Genomic DNA, 17583 nt, shown 5'->3' on the forward strand with positions numbered 1-17583 from the left:
CATACTACAGAGTTGAACCTAGTACTGACCTTAAGAGTTAATGGAAGAATGAATGAGTGATCATGGATCTTGGTTGTATCTCTGTGGCATAAGTAGATGACAGGTGATACCCAGGATTCTATATGCCCTAGTCCTTCTCCAAGGCATTCACAGAAGTGTCACCTGGAACAATGTGGGGCTGTCTATTACTAACCACGTTGTGGACATCCATCTCTATGGTTTAACCTGAGCTAAAAGGACTAGCCCTAGGGCTTTCACACTTGCCCTGAGACCTAACCATAAAACAAACAAAGCACAGGTCTCCTTATTTCTTGAATTTAGCTAGTGTTTTTTAAAAAACACAAATGTCTATGGAGTCAGGCTGAGTTTCTGATGATATAGGAATCTAGGAACATGGCAGAATTCAAGAATGCCTTCCCTATTAAATATACAAATTATTTTTAAAATTATTACAGAGAGAGCTGTAACTCAGAGGTCGAGCACTTGTTTATATATTCACGACCCTGAGTTCAATCCCCAGCACTACAAAAACAAACAAATTTAGCTCTTATGACTTAGAGTACAGAATATGCTATCAGACTGGGGAAGGGAGGTTGAATCCTGAATCTGCCCCTTACTTGTTAAAAGATTTTAATGAAGTTATTTGATTATGTGCCTCAATAGCTCCAACTATGGAAAACTGGGTTTTTAGGTTATATCCACATCACCAATTAATTGCTTCGAGAACCATGGAAAGTCTGAGTTAATTAAATTAAGTAGACAACATCAGTCTTGTTATCCATTGTCTGCATTCATGACAGTTATATTCATGCTTCTGGCCTGACAGCAATACATGTGCTTGTGAAGTTACACTCAAAAGAGGCTTTGGAGAGAATCCTGCATCTTACTTCTCCATAACCATCTTTTTTTTTCAATTATCTTTATTTTATTTGTTCTTTTTATATATACACGAGAGTAGAGTGTATTTTGACATATTATATATAATGTTCTATTCTTGTGGTTGTACATGATGTGGAGTTTCACTGGTCATGTGTTCAGACATGAACATAGGAAAATTATGTCCAATTCATTCTACTGTCTTTCATATTCATACCCCCTCCCTTCCCTTCATTCTCCTTTGTCTAATCCAATGAACTTGTCTTCTTCCTTCTCCCCACACCCATTGTGAAATTAGCATCACAGAGAATACAGGGTCTTTTGGGTTTTTGGCACTGTCTTATTTCACATAACATGATAATCTCCATCCATAACTATCTTTTTTTTTTTTTTTTTGGAGAGGGGTTACTGTGGAATGAACCCAGGGGCAATCGACCACTGAGTCACATTCCAGTCCTATTCTCCTATTTTGTATATTATTTAGAGACAGGGTCTTACTGAATTGCTTAGCACCTCATTTTTTAAATTTTTTTTGTTGAGGTTGACTTTCAACTCACGATCCTCCTGTCTCTGCCTCTCAAGCTGCTGGGATTGCAGGTATGCACTACTGCACCCAGCCATAACCATCTTAATATGTTCCATCCACATCATTAGAGGATGAACTGATTTAGAAGGAATATTTCTGGACTGATTATCAGGAGATCTGCGTTATGGTCCCAGTGTTGTCATAAATCATCTGTTTGGCATAGGTTAACCTGCTTGACCTCTGCATCTCCCAGTGTCCTCAGCCAGTCTTATCAACCTCAAGAGGAATTATAAGGCAAAGTGGAAGACCTGGCATGTTGATATAGTGGTACTAATGACAATCATGTAAAAGTCTTCCAATAAATAGCAGAATGAATAACCTTTCTCTCCTGTAGATTCCTCAAGGACTGATGTACTTGGAATGACCTGTCTCCCTCCTCCAACTCTTTCTTCTCCTCTTCATCTTTCTCTCTCTCTTTCTTCTTCTCTGTTACTCGTACAATGAATGAAACCTTTTGCATTACCTGGGCCATAGTTATTATCATTGTACTTCAGGCCTGGTTCAAACCACAGGCTCCCCAATTTTGATCCTACAATTAGAATCAAATACACCATCCCTTACTTTGAAAGTCATAAGTCATTAGACATCAAAAAGCAGGATGAAGTAATGAACAATAAACCCAATAAAATGTAGATAAAGAAAATTATTGAGAATTTCTCCTAAGGTCTAGAAAGGGCTATATAAGTGCTTCATTCCTTGAACTCTCCTTCTACTGTGGGCCACCACAATCCTTCCTATAGTATACCATTGTGGGTCCTGCAGAACTGATCAAAAGCCCATGTCATAATACCTGCAGATTTCAAGAGGAGGAAAGGGAAGCTCTTGATTACAGGACAGTGTTTTTGGAGATCATATAACAGGAATATCTAGGTCTTGGCCATTTTGCCTGTAAAAGCGATTATACTAACCCCATGGGGTTCTAATTTTGTAGTGTCCTTGGCCACAGAGATAACAAGAGTCCTTATTCTTGCAAGGTGTAATGAGGATATATGGGAAGAAATCCTGACTTCTAATAACCATAATAACTGGCCACCTTCAGCATTCCTTGTGTGGAAGACAATCTGGCCCTTCATTACCTTAATCTTCTCATAGTCCATTTTGCCCACATTCTTTCCACATTCTCACCTTTTTCTTAAACGAATAATGGATAATTTAATCATGAAAGCCTAGGTTCTATAAGATACCTTACAAATGGAAAAATAATGCCCTCTCTTCAAATATAATGATACTGAACGTATCACCAGTCCAGAAGCATAAACGATAATATATTATATATAACCTTCAAAAATAATTGGGTCTATTTATTTAATTTCAGGAAAAAAATGCCATGCAAGTGTTTGTGAATTTCATATTAAGTTGGAATAATTGTAGAATGAAAGGAAATAACAAATTGTTTATTTACAAAAACAATAGTATTATTGTTTTGTTAAAATAAAATATCCCAAATTTTGCTGTTTCAAGATAGAAAATGCTACAGTGTGCACAGTCTTTAACTATATAGAAAAGTTTGTCTCCCCCAACCAAAATCTGATTCTCAGAAGCAGATTTTCTCTTCCACAAGGTTATAACTCATGTATAGTACTTTTCTCTAAGACCAGGACAATTGACATCTATTAATATAGCCTGCATTTTGCTAGGTGTTTTAACAACCCTCAGTAAAAAGGACTGCAGCAAAGATGACAGGATATATGTGGCAAGTGTCCTTCTGAAATTCAGATATGCTTATGATCTTCTCCTTTACACTTAATGGATTCCAGCACAGAATAAATAATAAAGAATTACTGCTACACAGTTGAGGCAAATTAAAGTCAATGCATTTGAGACTTCAGCAGTGAATTGACGCTGGCCCTGAATACCAATTGCAACTCATAAAGGTAAAGTATAATCAAGAGTTTGGCTGGCAGGCTTGAAAAAAGCTACCCAAATGGGACCAACTTTAGATTAAAACTATGCAGAGTTCTGGAGGACATGCACTCTCCCTCCAGGCCAGTCTGACACTCCATTGGACTTTATGTCATCTACACTCACCATTTTTGCAGAGCAAGACAGCCAGAAAGTCCCGAGAAGAAGAATTGAGAAAGAGCAAGAGGCTGGGTGTCTGAGCTGTCACAAAACTGAATGCAATGTTCTCTTTGGATGGAGCCGTATCTGTGTAAATAGCTGAAGATGAGAGGTTTGTATTCTTGGTGACAGGGTAGGGTTCTTGAAACATGTACGTAACTGATGTTCCAGCCTCAAAAACAGCAGAAACCTCTGTAAAAGAGTAAAAAGGGAGCACACATTGAAACAGTCAGTGAAGCATTCAGAATAGTTATAGTTGCTTGTGTATTGTCTCCTACATACCAGGCACCATGTGAAGGGTTTTAAATGTATTATGTAACATGCTCCCCATAATAATTTTGAAGTGGCAAAAATTATTATTCTTATTTATAAAATGAGAAACCTGAGACTCACGGAGGTTAAGAACATTGAATAAAGTTGCACAGCCAGAAGGGAGCTCACATTTGCCTCCTAAAGTTTAGGTCTGGATCAACATACATTTGCAGAATGACTATCATGTCCCAGGCTAACTTTGTTAGAAGCAAAATGTAAATGTCCTTGACTTTAGCATAGTGCAAAAAGACATTTTTCTGGGACCATATTGCAATCAAAATAGAGAGCTTAATAGCTCTTATTTGTATTTATCTGTATGAGATTACAGGATGTGAATGGGTATTCAATTACAAAGAGTAGGACAGGGGGGATGGGCAGATGCCATTGTCTATAATGTTGGGTCAAGCATGAGGATGAAGGGGAACAGTATAGAAGGAATTTTCTGAAAAAGTAGCAAATGCATAGATATCAGTCTTATAGGCATTGATACTCAGTTCCGAAAACTAGCAGACTTAGGCACACAAACCCTATAACACAGCACATTGGATGAAGCTCTGCCAACAAACACCATGGAAAAATGTGGCATCTATAAAGTAATAGAGTTCAATTAGCAGAAAACTGAAAATCACTCAATGCTCCTTGTAGAATGCTCCCACTCCATTACATCATTTTAGTTCATAGAAGTAACACTGCAAGAATCAGTACTAGATTTGATTTCATGCAGGCTTTGTGGTCCTAGGTAATGTAGCGAATCCTATGGAGACTTTTCCTCTGGCGAAAGGGAATATAACCTACCTCATTAGTATTTCTAATGAAACTATGCCAAGCAATGCTCTTAAGTGCTTTACACACTTAAGAGCATTGCTTGGCACAGTTTGAACTCCACATTAGAAGAAAATTTAATTTGAACCCATTCCCGTTGCCATCATACAATGCACCATTTTATTTACCATGCATTCATCCAAATGCTGAAATATTTATTCTGCTTAGACCAAGGATGCTCTTGAGTTCACTTAAAATTTCGTCTCTTTACCAGGTTGTGAAGGAAAGGTTCCTTTGTAGAGCAACACATCTTACATCTGGTAGCCATCTCTGCCATAGAAACAGCACGGCAAATGTGAACGTGTATTAACTATTAACATGATGAATTTCCTTTCATCCTAAAGGACATGCAGAATATTCCTAGTTTCTCATAAAGTTCTTTGATTGAGTTTGTAGCACCTAGAACATAATGCAACCTGGATTTGGTTCCTAATTCACTCGCAAATTTGTTCCACTTTGGGAAAACTCTGCTCCAGTGTGTAATCATGCCAAAAAAATTAATGTTGCATATTTATTCATATTGCTTAGCAGGTTGAGAATACTAGTTTGTTTCTACTAAAGATTCATAGAAAATTTTTTGTATTAATTGAGCAAGTTACAATATTGGTATTCCTGATTATAAAAATATGCAGCATATAACTTGTGACAGTGAAGATCTTGGCTAATCATCAGCTTGATCCAAGTATTTTTCTTGAATAATCTTCCTAAGGGACATTTATCATGTATTTAGAGCTACTGTTTTCTAGTTAACCCAATGAAGGACTTTTATTTGATGTTTGTCTATATGCTTAAATATTCACAAGTCTAATTCAAAGCATTCTATAACACATATTATATATTGGCTTATGTCTTTTCATATTTAGGACAAGAAATTAGAAATGAAAAGCATTTCATATTTAGATATGTAAAGCCAAGTTTCTGTCATTTTTCTTCCCCCTATCCATAGTTCTAATTATTTTTCATGTTTAGATATTGCCTATTTTAGCATAAAGCTAAATTCAATAATGTACCTCGATTCTGTTATTCTTTCTGCTTCTTATGTTTTATAATCAGAGAACCAGCTTTTGATCAAATAAATTGAGTTTCTGGATATTCAAAACAATGAGATAAATGGAAGAAAATATTTAATTCAAAGGTGACTGCCAGTGTTCATTGTGCTACTCCAACCAGTGATGTCAATACTAACATCCCTGCACACCCACTTGGTAAATGAAGCCATGGTGTTCAGGTCTTGAGATACTAGGACATGCATTTAAACAAATAAATACCAGTGGAAATAAAGGAAACTGGAAGGTATTATCTCAAAATATGAAGGAAATAAAATACAAGGGTACTCACTATATTCCTTCTATTTGTCTAGAAGCAGAACAGGAAATCACAAAAATGAAAGTTCTTTATAAACCTTTTCTCTCCAGCTTAAAGAGAGATAAATTCTTGCTTGATTACCAGTTCAAAGATATGGACACTAACCAAATCGGCAGGCTCACTTTCCTCCTATAAATTTGCCTTCCCTATTTTCTTACTTCTGAAGCCTGGGATTGCTTTTCCTGTGTTGTGCCACTTCTCTAAAATTTATTGTTCTTTGTTGAAATATTATTAAAGGCAGATCCATGAACCACTGCTTTGAGTAAATTTTCTTCTCTGTGATATGAATTCCAAAGACTAATTGATCTGTTTGTTTATCTCTGGTTAGTCTGTTTTTACAGAGTTTTGTCCCAACTCTATGCTTATGAGGATTGAAAAAATTGATCTTTTTTCCCCCTCCCTTTCAGAACTTAGTCTAAGATTTGAGTGAATTTGTTTGAGTGACAGAGACCAAGGTTCTCAGAGATGTATGCCCCTGAGGTCCAGAGAACCCTAAGACCTGAAAGAGGTGCTCAGCATTGATAAGACCTTGAAGTGGAAAATTAACTAGGAGGAGTTTCTAGTAAATGGGGATAGCCCTAGGGAGGGATCCTGATTGATCTGAAACTGGATTCTGGATTTGTATATTTCTAGCTTTCACAGAATCCAAATCAACCTCCAGTTTCTCAGAGACCGATGGGGGTATTTAGTCATTTATAGGTTGGATGGAAGATTTAGAAGACAGTGTGGAAAAGCACAGCACATATTAATTCAATAAACAGCAGCTAGTCTTAATAATAGTGACAGAATTAAATTAAGAATGAGAACAATAAAGACCAGTGTAGGATAATGTATAGTGTAATGGATACCTAGAAATCATATAGGCTGCAATTAATTTAGAAAAAAAAAATTAAATATACTAAAAGTAAGTTGGAAATGTGTACATGGAGTGTATATTTCATAATATTAAAAATTACTATTACAGTTTTTCCTTATGAAAATGACCCTATGCATGTGATTTTAATGAATCCTTATCTTTTAGGAATCCCTGCTGCATTATTTATACATTAGATGATATTACATCTGAGATTTGCTTCAAAATAATAAGGGAGGAATTCAGGAGATGCATATATTGATGAAATAAATGAGTTGGTCATTGTTGAACTAGAAAAGGGGTGTATGGAGATTCTTAAATTCTTTACCGTACTGTAGTTTGTTTTCATTTTCCACAAGAAAAAAATAAAACAAAATGATATAAATTGGTAGAAATGTAAATATTAAAGGATTCTTGAACAGGGTTTTAGACTATGTAAAAAGTACATAAAATATATATGCTATTATTTTTACTGAAATTCCATTGCTAAGAAAAAATTAATCCATTTGTTTATTGTAATATTATTTAAAACAAAATCTGATCTAAAATTCATCAGATGGTCTAAAATTTTGAAACAGTAGGAACTGTAAGCATTTAGTGTGACCTTTTTTTTGCAGGAATTATCTCAAGTGCTTTGTGGAGGGCTCATTGGATGCTAAATTTCACTATTTGTGAAAGATTCCTGCATTTTCCATACTTGGTTGAGAAGGAAATTAAGGAAGTTTGAGGTTCAGTTACATGACCAGCGTCACATACTGCAGGCTGCAGGCAAGCCAGGGTCTGAATTTAGTTAGGTCTCATGGCAGAGTTCCAATATGATTTGGGGGGCTGTAATGCTGTGGTGATGGAATGAATTAAATAAGAGAAGGTAACTACACCAGATAGAATATATTGCAATCGTTTAAACTGATACTTACAGATATTTATGATGTATATAGGAATAAAATAGATAAAATCCATGGTGTAAAATATAATGGGTAGCACTATCTCTGCTCTATTAAATGCAAAGAAAAGAACTAGAAGGAAACATTTTTTAATTATAGTAATTACATTGGGTTTTACCTTTTCTAGTTTTCCAAATAAATTTCCAAATATATTATCTAACATTTTATTTAGGAAAAATATTTGAATGATATCAGCATGACAGTCTTACCCAGATTATTCAATTAATGGTAAGTGGTGGGGGGCTAAGGACAAATACATATCAACAAATGATATGGGAGCAAGTGGATATGAACATGCCAGAGAATCAAGGTGGATCCCTACCTCACAATACACACACACACACACACACACACACACACAATTAACTCATAATGAACCAAAGCCCTGAATTTAAGAGCTGAAACTACGGAACTATTAGAATAAACTATAGATGCAAATTTTCATGTCCTTGGATGAGACAATGATTTCTCAGATATGACACTAAAAGCATAGCAAAAACAGTTGATCAACTGGGCTTTATCATAATTAAAAACTTGGTGCTTTAAAAGACAATGTAAATAAAATGAAAAGTAAACCCAAATAATGGGATAAAATAAGTGAAAAACATTATATATATATATATATATATATATATATATATATATATATATATACACACATGTTATATTCAGAAGACACAAAAAATCTGTATACCTGAATAGTATAAGAAAAAATGAAAAATTGGCAAAGGATTTGAGTAAACATTTCCCAAAGAAATTATACAAATGGATAATAAACCCATGAAAAGATGATCAATGTGATTGATACTTAGGGAAACACAAGTCAACACCTATTGTGATACACGTTACAATCAGAAGATGTCTATTACAACAAGTCAAGAAATAACAAGAGTAGGCAAGAATGTAGAAAATTTGAATATATATATATACATACACACATACATACATACTGCTGGTAAGAATGTAATGCCCAATTACCTCTTTGAAAACCAGTTTAGAAATTCTCAAAACATAAAACACATAGTTACAACAGGATCCAACAACCTTATTTCTAAGTGTACACTCAAGAGAATAGAATACATACATCCACACAAAAATATGTACTCTAATATTAATAGTGGAGTTATTCATAATAGCCAAAGAATTGTAACCATTCCCAAATCCATCAACTGGTAAATGGAGAAACAAAACATGGCACATATATACTGTGGAATACTCTCTGGAATAAAGAGAAATAAAATGCTAAAACAATGATACAACATGGATACACCTTAACAATATTGCATTAAGTGAAAGAAAGTAGACTAAAAGAGGCCCAAAATTATATGGGTCCATTTATATGAAAAGTCTAGAATGGGCAAATTCATAGAGACAGAAAGCAGATTAGTGGTTTCCAGGGACGGGCAGGTGAGGCGAATGGGAAGTGACTGTGAAAGGGCATAAAATTTTTTGGAAAGGATGATGAAAATATTCTGGAATTAGATAGTGATGATGGTGTGCCTCTCTGTGAAAATGCTAAAAATCACTGAACCACAAACTTTAAAAATGTGGGTTTTATGGTATGTGAATTATGATCATCTAATAATTGACAAAACAGAAAAAGACATACAAAGCAAAAGCCCATATATTCAGAGAGATAAAATCCTATTATCATAGTTCTGTACAGAATTAAATGAGAAGAAACAAGAAAAAGAAATAAAAGATATGCTATATGAATCTCCAACTTTGGAACATATTAGCAAGTCACCAAATCTTCTGTTTGGGGTCTAGAATGACTGCCAAAGGCCTACATGAAAATGGCTTGGTCACCAGCTTGTGGTGTTCTATGGTGGTGGCACAACTTTTAGGAGGTGGGGTCTAGTGGAAGAAGTTAGATAATTGGGGCCATGCCCTTGAAGGAGATATCAGGATTTCAGCCTTTTTCTCTCATTTTTCTTTGCTTCCTGGCAGCCATGAGTTGAATAGTTTCTGCTGCCCTGTGCTACCTGCCATGATATGCTGTACTATGCCACCCCAAGTTCAGAGGAAATAGGACAAAGTGACCATGAATGGAAACCATGGAAATTCTGAGCTGCAATAAACATTTCTTGCTTTTAAGGTGATTATCTCAGGCATTTTGTCACAGGTACAGAAAGAGGATTAACATACCTCTGTGAAGCCCTCATATGTTAAATCCAGATATTAAATAATCCTGTTTTATTGGTTAAAGGATAAGGAATATATATATATATATATATATATATATATATATATATATATATATATATATATTGCACTTCATCCAGTTAATTTTATGACTTGCATATTTCCATATTACCATAAGAAATAGAAAGTGGGCCAATGGAGTTTCTGGCCCAGGATTGGAAATGAACATGTCCCTAATTCCACCCAAGATATTTTCAGTATTTCCTGGAATACCCTGTGCTTCAGTAAAAGGAATGGAAGAACACCCCTGCAGAAAGGGCATTTTGGTCACGACCATCTTGTAGCTGATGGCTTCCTATTTCAGTTCCACACCACACTTCCCAGGGTCAATTGGCATGGTTAAAAGTCCCATGCATTGCAATAACTGAACATAGAGGGGATTATTTCCTTTGAATACAGAGAGGGGAAATTTGGAAATAGTGAAATCCGAGGCTCCCTGAAAAGGCTAAGCATACATTTGTCCATTTAATTTACAGATCAAAGTAAGGGTGCAAGAGCACAGAAAATTAGCATATGTAGGCAACAGATACAGTGGGGTGGCCAGATGAGACTAAATAGGAATTCTCTCAGACAAAGGAAGTGACAATAAAAAGATAAATCTAGAACAATGTGATCTACAAGACACATGTTGGAATCACATCCCTGGAGAAATGCAGGGAAATCTATTTGGCTTTTTTCTATAGACAGTAGCCTTGGATGGGGACACTGTAAGATGGTGCTTATGCACTTCAGTGACCAAGCCTGGTAGTGTTTATTCTGCATTTGTTCTTCTTAGAATGTGGAACCACTCTAACAATGGCATCCAAACTTTTCAGGGGATGTAACTTAGAGATCTCGCCCAGTGTGAAACCTAGTAGCATTTTTGCTTGCCTTAGCTCATACTAAGAACCTACTGAGATGGCACTTGTTATATTTCAAGCTCCCATGCAGGGTTTCCAACACACTCTTGGCCCTAAAATTTGTACCATTAATTTTTCCCAAGGAGTATTACATGCTTACCAGCAATAATAAGCACATAATTCAACCTAAATTGAGGAGAAGGCTAAAATGAAAGATTGGAGAGCTTAAAATACAGAATACATCAAGGAAAACACTGGGTGCTTTATGTTTCTCCTTTCATTTTTAAGTTCCAAAGTAGGTTGAACTACAAAAAGCATTATTGGTAGAGACACTTGGAAGATGTACTTTAATAAGCTGACAAAATTATTTATAATTATGATCATCATTTTTATGTAAATAGTTCTTACCGTGATTAAAACATTTTAATAGTTTAAATGGTACTCTGGATATATTGTTTACATTATTCGATCAGTAAACAATTTTTCATCAAGAAAATAAACTTTAAAATCCTGCAAAGATTGATAGTTGGTTTTGTCTTTGTTTGAAAAATACTGAGTGTTTACCCCAAATAATAAGATTCTACAATTTTTTAGAGCTATCTAGAATTTATCTAGAGGAGTCACACCATATCACTCTTTCACCAAAAGGGTATGTCAAGCATATAATGATATACTTGTCGATATGATGAATTCATTAGATTTGGATGTGATGTTTAAAGTGCCCCAGGGCAGGAATTTTAACTTTTACATTTCAATTCCAGAAAAGCAAAACATGAGTTCTCAAAACAGGGTTTTTAAGGCCTCAGATGTTCATGTTCATCACTTGCGGAAAAGAGAGATTTCACTGGCTATATGCTATTGTTTTTATTAATTTACCTAACTCGTGCTGGGGATGTGGCTCAAGCGGTAACGCGCTTGCCTGGCATGCACGGGGCGCTGGGTTCCATCCTCAGGACCACATAAAAAAATAAAAAAATAAAGATGTTGTGTCCACCGAAAACTGAAAAATAAATATTAAAAAATTCTCTCTCTCTCTCAAAAAAAAAAATTACCCAACTCTTCTTTTTTTATAAAAATGATTTAAGATGGCTTCAATATCTCAAAGGCTCCCACAGAGCTAGATGCTCTGATCCTTTGCTTACAATTGTTCACTGATGAATTAGAACTGTAAATAATAGTCTGTCACTTATAATCCAGCAATGAAAGTCCCCGTCTTCTGGTCTTCAGCTGGCTCCCCAGCTTCAGACAACATGTCATTCTGTAACTATACATTCAGTTCAATTGCATCGACAGTGTCCATTCATAAGGAAAATGAGTAGATGTAATTATGTTGAGGAGCTATGTAGAGCCTCCGAGCAGAAGGAAATCAAGTGAAAGGGCACAGTGAGGAGGGGGACGATGTGTCCTGATGGTTGCTATCACCCTGCACATGGGAAACCAGGAATACCCATACCTTTTTTACAAAAGGGTCCTTCATATGGTGAATTGGTGCAGTCGCAGAGGTAGCCACTGTGCTTCTCCACACACTTCCCCCCGTTGTGGCAGTTGCTGCCATAGCTGCTGCAATGACCTGGGCAGCCCGGCCTGACTCCAGATGTGACTTTTGCCCTCTCCTCCAGGTCCAGTGTCTGCCCATTCAAGTGTAAGGAGCGGATGCATCCTAGGAAGCCTTTCTGCCTTGATGATGTTCCTCCTAAAGGTAAAAAAAATAAATAAATAAAATACTGTAAGATATCCTAGGGCACAATTCTTTTACTTTTAAGATCCTATGTGTCACAGTTAACTACTGTCCTATTGTATTTTGCTGAATTTTTCTGTTAAATTTTCCGTAAAGAATTAGAAGTTGAAACCTGGGGGAAAAAATACTTGTCTTTCTAGACTTAGAACCACCCCCACACAAACCCACACAGAACACACAGAGAGAAAGAGAAAGAGAAAAAGAGAGAGAGTTAGTTTTTGAGGAGTCCTTTACAGGTTTATGAGTGAAACTTCAGATGGCCATAGTCTTTGCAAAGAAAATAAAATGACTTATTGCGCGGTCTGCAGCAAACTTTCATCCAAAGTAGAAGGTACAGAGTGAGACTGACCTTCTGGCAAATTTTAAAGCAAGCTGTTGGCTACACCAAGTTAGAAAACTGCAGCACAATTCTCAGTACGTATGTAGCACAGCTCATGATTTTGAAAAGAGAATGGACTTTGGGGCTTGCTGCAGATTAAAACTCCATGATCACCGAATCACTTAAGCCTTAACTACTTGATCTATAAAATAAAATGAAATCTATTTAATCTATTTTGTGTGTTGACAGTAACCTCAGGTAAGAACATGAAAGACAGTGTGCATTCAATCATTGCTGTTCTCTTATCCTTTCGCTGGGGTCCTCATAGTGGCCAGAAGCTGTAGGTCCTTATGTGCTGATTGATCTTACAGTTTACCCTCAAATTACTATTTGGAAGACAAGGCATCTGGAATGCAGAATAGGATTGTACCCCAACTTTCTGTGGAGAACACATCTTGAGGGGTTCAGACAGATACAGTACACTCCTTACAAATTATTGAAAAATGGAGCAGACCCAAAGGTTCTAAGTATTTTGTTCCCACTGAAAATCCAGAATTCTATTCACCTTTTTCTCTGAAATCAGAAAATATGGGTGAAAAGGGATCACAAACCAGAAAATAAATTTAAATCCTACTAGCAGATATTTATTTGGTTTGGGGAATTTGGGAAGATTCTGGAGGAGGCAGAGGCCCAGCCTGCCATTATAGAACAGGAGTTTTATTCTATGTCCTTGGGCTCAAGGAGACACACTTGCATGAGTGGAGAGCACATTCAAATCTTTGAGGTCTACTAAATGTACTGATAGAGTAACAATAAGGGCAGCAACTATGTGACATTTATTTTTTGTCTCTCAGGGATCTCCAGTCTGAACCTCATTCATTTCTGACCCCTCGTCCTACAATTTTATTAAATCTTGGCCTAGTAAATGACTAGATCAGCATATGTTCTCATAAAGGTGGATCAGATGGGAATTTCAAATGTGTTATCTCAGACAAGAATTATGGATGTTAAAAAAAAAGCACAGCTATAAATTAAAGGAATGAATAGGGAATGGGGGAGGCAAGGAAATAATTAAGAATGTAGGAGTTTTCAAGTCTGGGTGAGGGGAGGAGATCTCCCCTTGCTGGATCCTAACAGATTACCAGATGAGTAAATACAAATATGAAATTCACTGCCTGCTTCCAAAGACTGAGATGGAATGTTCCTAAGGAATAAATCTGTTTTCATATTCTGAAGTAATGATCAAACTCCATTGTACATTCAGTTCTGATATGTGATCACCAAGCAGGCCAAGAGAAGAAACCCAAATTGCATTCCCCTGTCTATCCCAATTTTGGTGAGCAAATCTCCTTTTAACCACAAGATTAATCAATTATACACATGGGCAGATCACAGAGGAAGGTTCATTATGTCTTTCCCAGAGACTGTGCAGAATAAGAAAGAGAGGATTTATGTACTCAAATGTTTTGTTTTGTTTTTCTCTTGATTTTTTTAGTCACTTCCTATGGTGGATTTGAATAGCTCTTCATATATCTTGTTAGTATAATTTTTCTTCTATCAGGGGTGGAGAATGTGAGATCTATTGAACATTTGCTTGTGTGCGACTTAGTCAATGAGCTTATATAAATGGAGAAGAAGGTGACTAGGTTGATTTGCTAGGTAGGAATACACTCCTTGAAATTGGAAATACATAGACCTGGTCAGCATGCTCCCCAAAGAAAGGGATCATCTCACTTGCAAAGCTGACAAGACCCAATGACACATGGAGACAGAGCACAGCTAAATTGTACAAGGAACTAAATTTCAGTTTCACCTGACTGTGTTATACTCTTTACAAAGGAGAAAAACTACAGAATCAGACCTTTTTATTTTATTGAGGCAAATATATAGTCTAAGAATAGGATAATTTTAAGACATCCCCCCCCCATCATAAACACACAGGCACACCTGCACACACCCACAGAGACCTGGAGTAGTTGTTGATTCTCTACACCCTCTGATGAAGTTAGCTATTATGTGTGATGTCACCTACTATGTACAGAGAGCTGTTCAAGGCTTGTATCTTCTATAAAATGTAAATTCTGTGCATTCTTTCTATAAACAGCATCACACTCTGGCACAGTCTCCTCACTCCCACCCTAATCCCTCCAATAGCAGCCTACCTTCAGTCCTGACTGTAGCCAGTCATTTAGCACTTTGCAGTCAGAATGATTGCAAATTTGTAAATTGGATTCTTCCATCCCTGCTTGATGCCCTCTCTAGACTAGTCATTGCCCTAAGGATCAAGGTGAAATTCCTTATCCCACCTGATATAATAAATGAGAACTGGTCTCTGCTTACCTTTACAGCTTCCTTCTCCAAACTCCCAGCTAGGTTCCCCAATGCCTCACGGTCTGCCTAGACTTTGAACCTCTTCATATGTTTTATTTACTTGATTTGCGATAATCAGCTTTACACCACTTTGACAAAAAAACTGACAAGAATAACTTAGAGGAGGAAAGTTTATTTGGGGCTCATAGTTTCAGAGGTTTCAGTTCATGGTTGGCCAAATCCATTGGCATGAGGCAGAACATCATGAGTGAAGGGCACAGAGGAACAATGTTGCTTGTCTCATGACTGAGAAACAGAAAGAGAGACAAGAAGAGCCCATGGACAAGAGAAAGTTTCCAAGAACATGGCCTCATTGAACTGATTCCTCTAGCCATGCTCCACCTGCGTAGAGTTACTAGGGAGAAGTCCACTCAAATTATTGGTTCATCAAGTGAGTTACTCCACGACTGAGATCAGAGACCTTTATAATCCAGTTTTTCACCTCTGAACATTGAAGCATCACCTAACAAAGAAGGTTTTGGGGAGACATTCTAGATCCATCAAAACTATATGCTATTTCCCCCCATGTTTAACTAATGTCCAGAATAATCCACCCATGCAGTCACAAATACACATACCTGTACCCATATAACTAATTCCTTAGTCACTTATATTTCTGCATATCCAGCATTTGATTATTTTAATTTTAGTTACCAATTTTTATAAAGAAGAAACATTTATTTGGGGCTCATAGTTTCAGGGGTTTCAGTCCATGGTTGGTGAAGTCCATTGCTCTGAGCCTGGCATGAGGCAGAATATCATGGGTGAAGGGCAAAGTGGAGCTCTTAATTTTAGTTAAGTTTAACATTGAAAATAAAATAATATTTAAGTGAGCCCACTCTCCTACACATCAGAACTCAAGTGAAGATGCACAGAGTCAGCTTCCTGAAGGTGGGGCATACACTCTCCACTTGGCCCCATGCCCCATGGAAACCTCTGCATTCATTTACGCTGCCTTCCTGAGTCTTACAGGCATTTAGTTTTCCAGTCATTATTGGAACGTACTTTTCTCCTTCCTGTGTGCATCTTGATTTATGCACAGTTCATTGAATGATTAGAAGAACAAAAAGCATGCAGCATTATTCTTAAGAGTAAATTAAAGTCATGTTTTTAGGCTTCACTTTATCCGCAAATCTGTTAGAGAATCAACACATTGGCATTTACACTAAATGTGTGTATTTCAAATGTGCTAGATATATGCTGGAAAACTTTGTCCTAAACTCATTGAATTCACAGTGGGAATTCATATTGCACAGTTGAGAAAACTTAGCATCAAACTCATTACCTTGGCCAGAGTCAAAGATCAAATAAATTTTATGTAGCAGATCCAGGAGTCAGACCTGATCTGGTGACTTCAAAGCTTACATTTAACTCCATTCCATAAAATCATGAAATGAACCATTACATTAGAAAATCTAAGTGAATACTGCAATTAAGTAATTCTTATACTTTCTTTCTCTGATCTTTTACATTGTTTCTTCCACCAAGTTAGATACACGTTTGCATTTGTCCCCTTGACTTCCCCATCACTTTCCTTGACGACTTAGACCATTAGTTGGCTGGCCTAGCTAGAAGCAACTTTGTATGAAACTCTTCACTTGGCCCTTGGTAGCAGCTTCCGTCATTATGGTGGTATTTCCTTGCACTGAGTATGAATCAACTCCTAAAATCTTTGCTGTCATCATTCTAAGCCTGTCTTACAAAACTTCCATGTGTCAGTTCGACAGATGTTCATTGCTTTCCGAGACATATCTCACTGCCTTGTGCCCTTCTGAGCATAAGCCCAGGAGGCTCTATTTCTCTCACATGTGCTTGTTCTTTCCCACACAGGATCATGCAAAACTCTTGCTGAGAACTCCTTTCTTGGAAGAATACTAAAAGTGCCAGGTCAGGCTCTTTTCTCACAAAATTAATTCAGTGCTACAGTTTCTGTTCTTGTCCTCCCTTGTCTTGCCCCTTTCCCTCTCCTTCCTTTTCCTTCTCTTTTTTTCCTTTCTCTCCCTTACCCCTTCTTTCTCTCTCTCTTTTCCCCTCCCTCCCTCCCTCCCTCCCTCCCTCCCTCCTTCCTTCCTTCCTTCCTTCCTTCTTTTCTTTCCATCCCTGAACACTGAACAGCTCATTTTCTAGATGAATTACTTGTCTAAAGTCAATAAATCTCATACTGAACTTTACCACCTACATTTCAAATTTTAACATGAAGGCAGTTTTAACATATACATCATAAAATGACAAGTACACAAACCATAAGCTGTCTTCTTTAAGTTCTGTCCTTCTAACTGCCTGAACACTGAGC

At 36.8% G+C, this 17583-nt stretch overlaps 1 protein-coding gene across 1 annotated transcript in view; it reads right to left on the minus strand.

Annotated features, from left to right (window-relative positions):
* Cntnap5 (contactin associated protein family member 5) overlaps nt 1-17583 on the minus strand; it is an 824707-nt gene that overhangs the window by 110465 nt on the left and 696659 nt on the right. The window contains exons 18-19 of the mRNA XM_046463789.2: nt 12317-12556; nt 3491-3715 (exon numbers count right to left, since the gene is read on the minus strand). Of these exons, the coding sequence (XP_046319745.1) occupies nt 3491-3715; nt 12317-12556 (465 nt within the window). The remainder of the gene's footprint in view (nt 1-3490; nt 3716-12316; nt 12557-17583) is intronic.

The sequence above is a fragment of the Marmota monax genome, unplaced genomic scaffold (assembly GCF_021218885.2).
Source record: "Marmota monax isolate L192 unplaced genomic scaffold, Marmota_monax_Labrador192_F-V1.1 WCK01_AAM20220418_F8-fsc00034, whole genome shotgun sequence".
NCBI lineage: Eukaryota > Metazoa > Chordata > Mammalia > Rodentia > Sciuridae > Marmota > Marmota monax.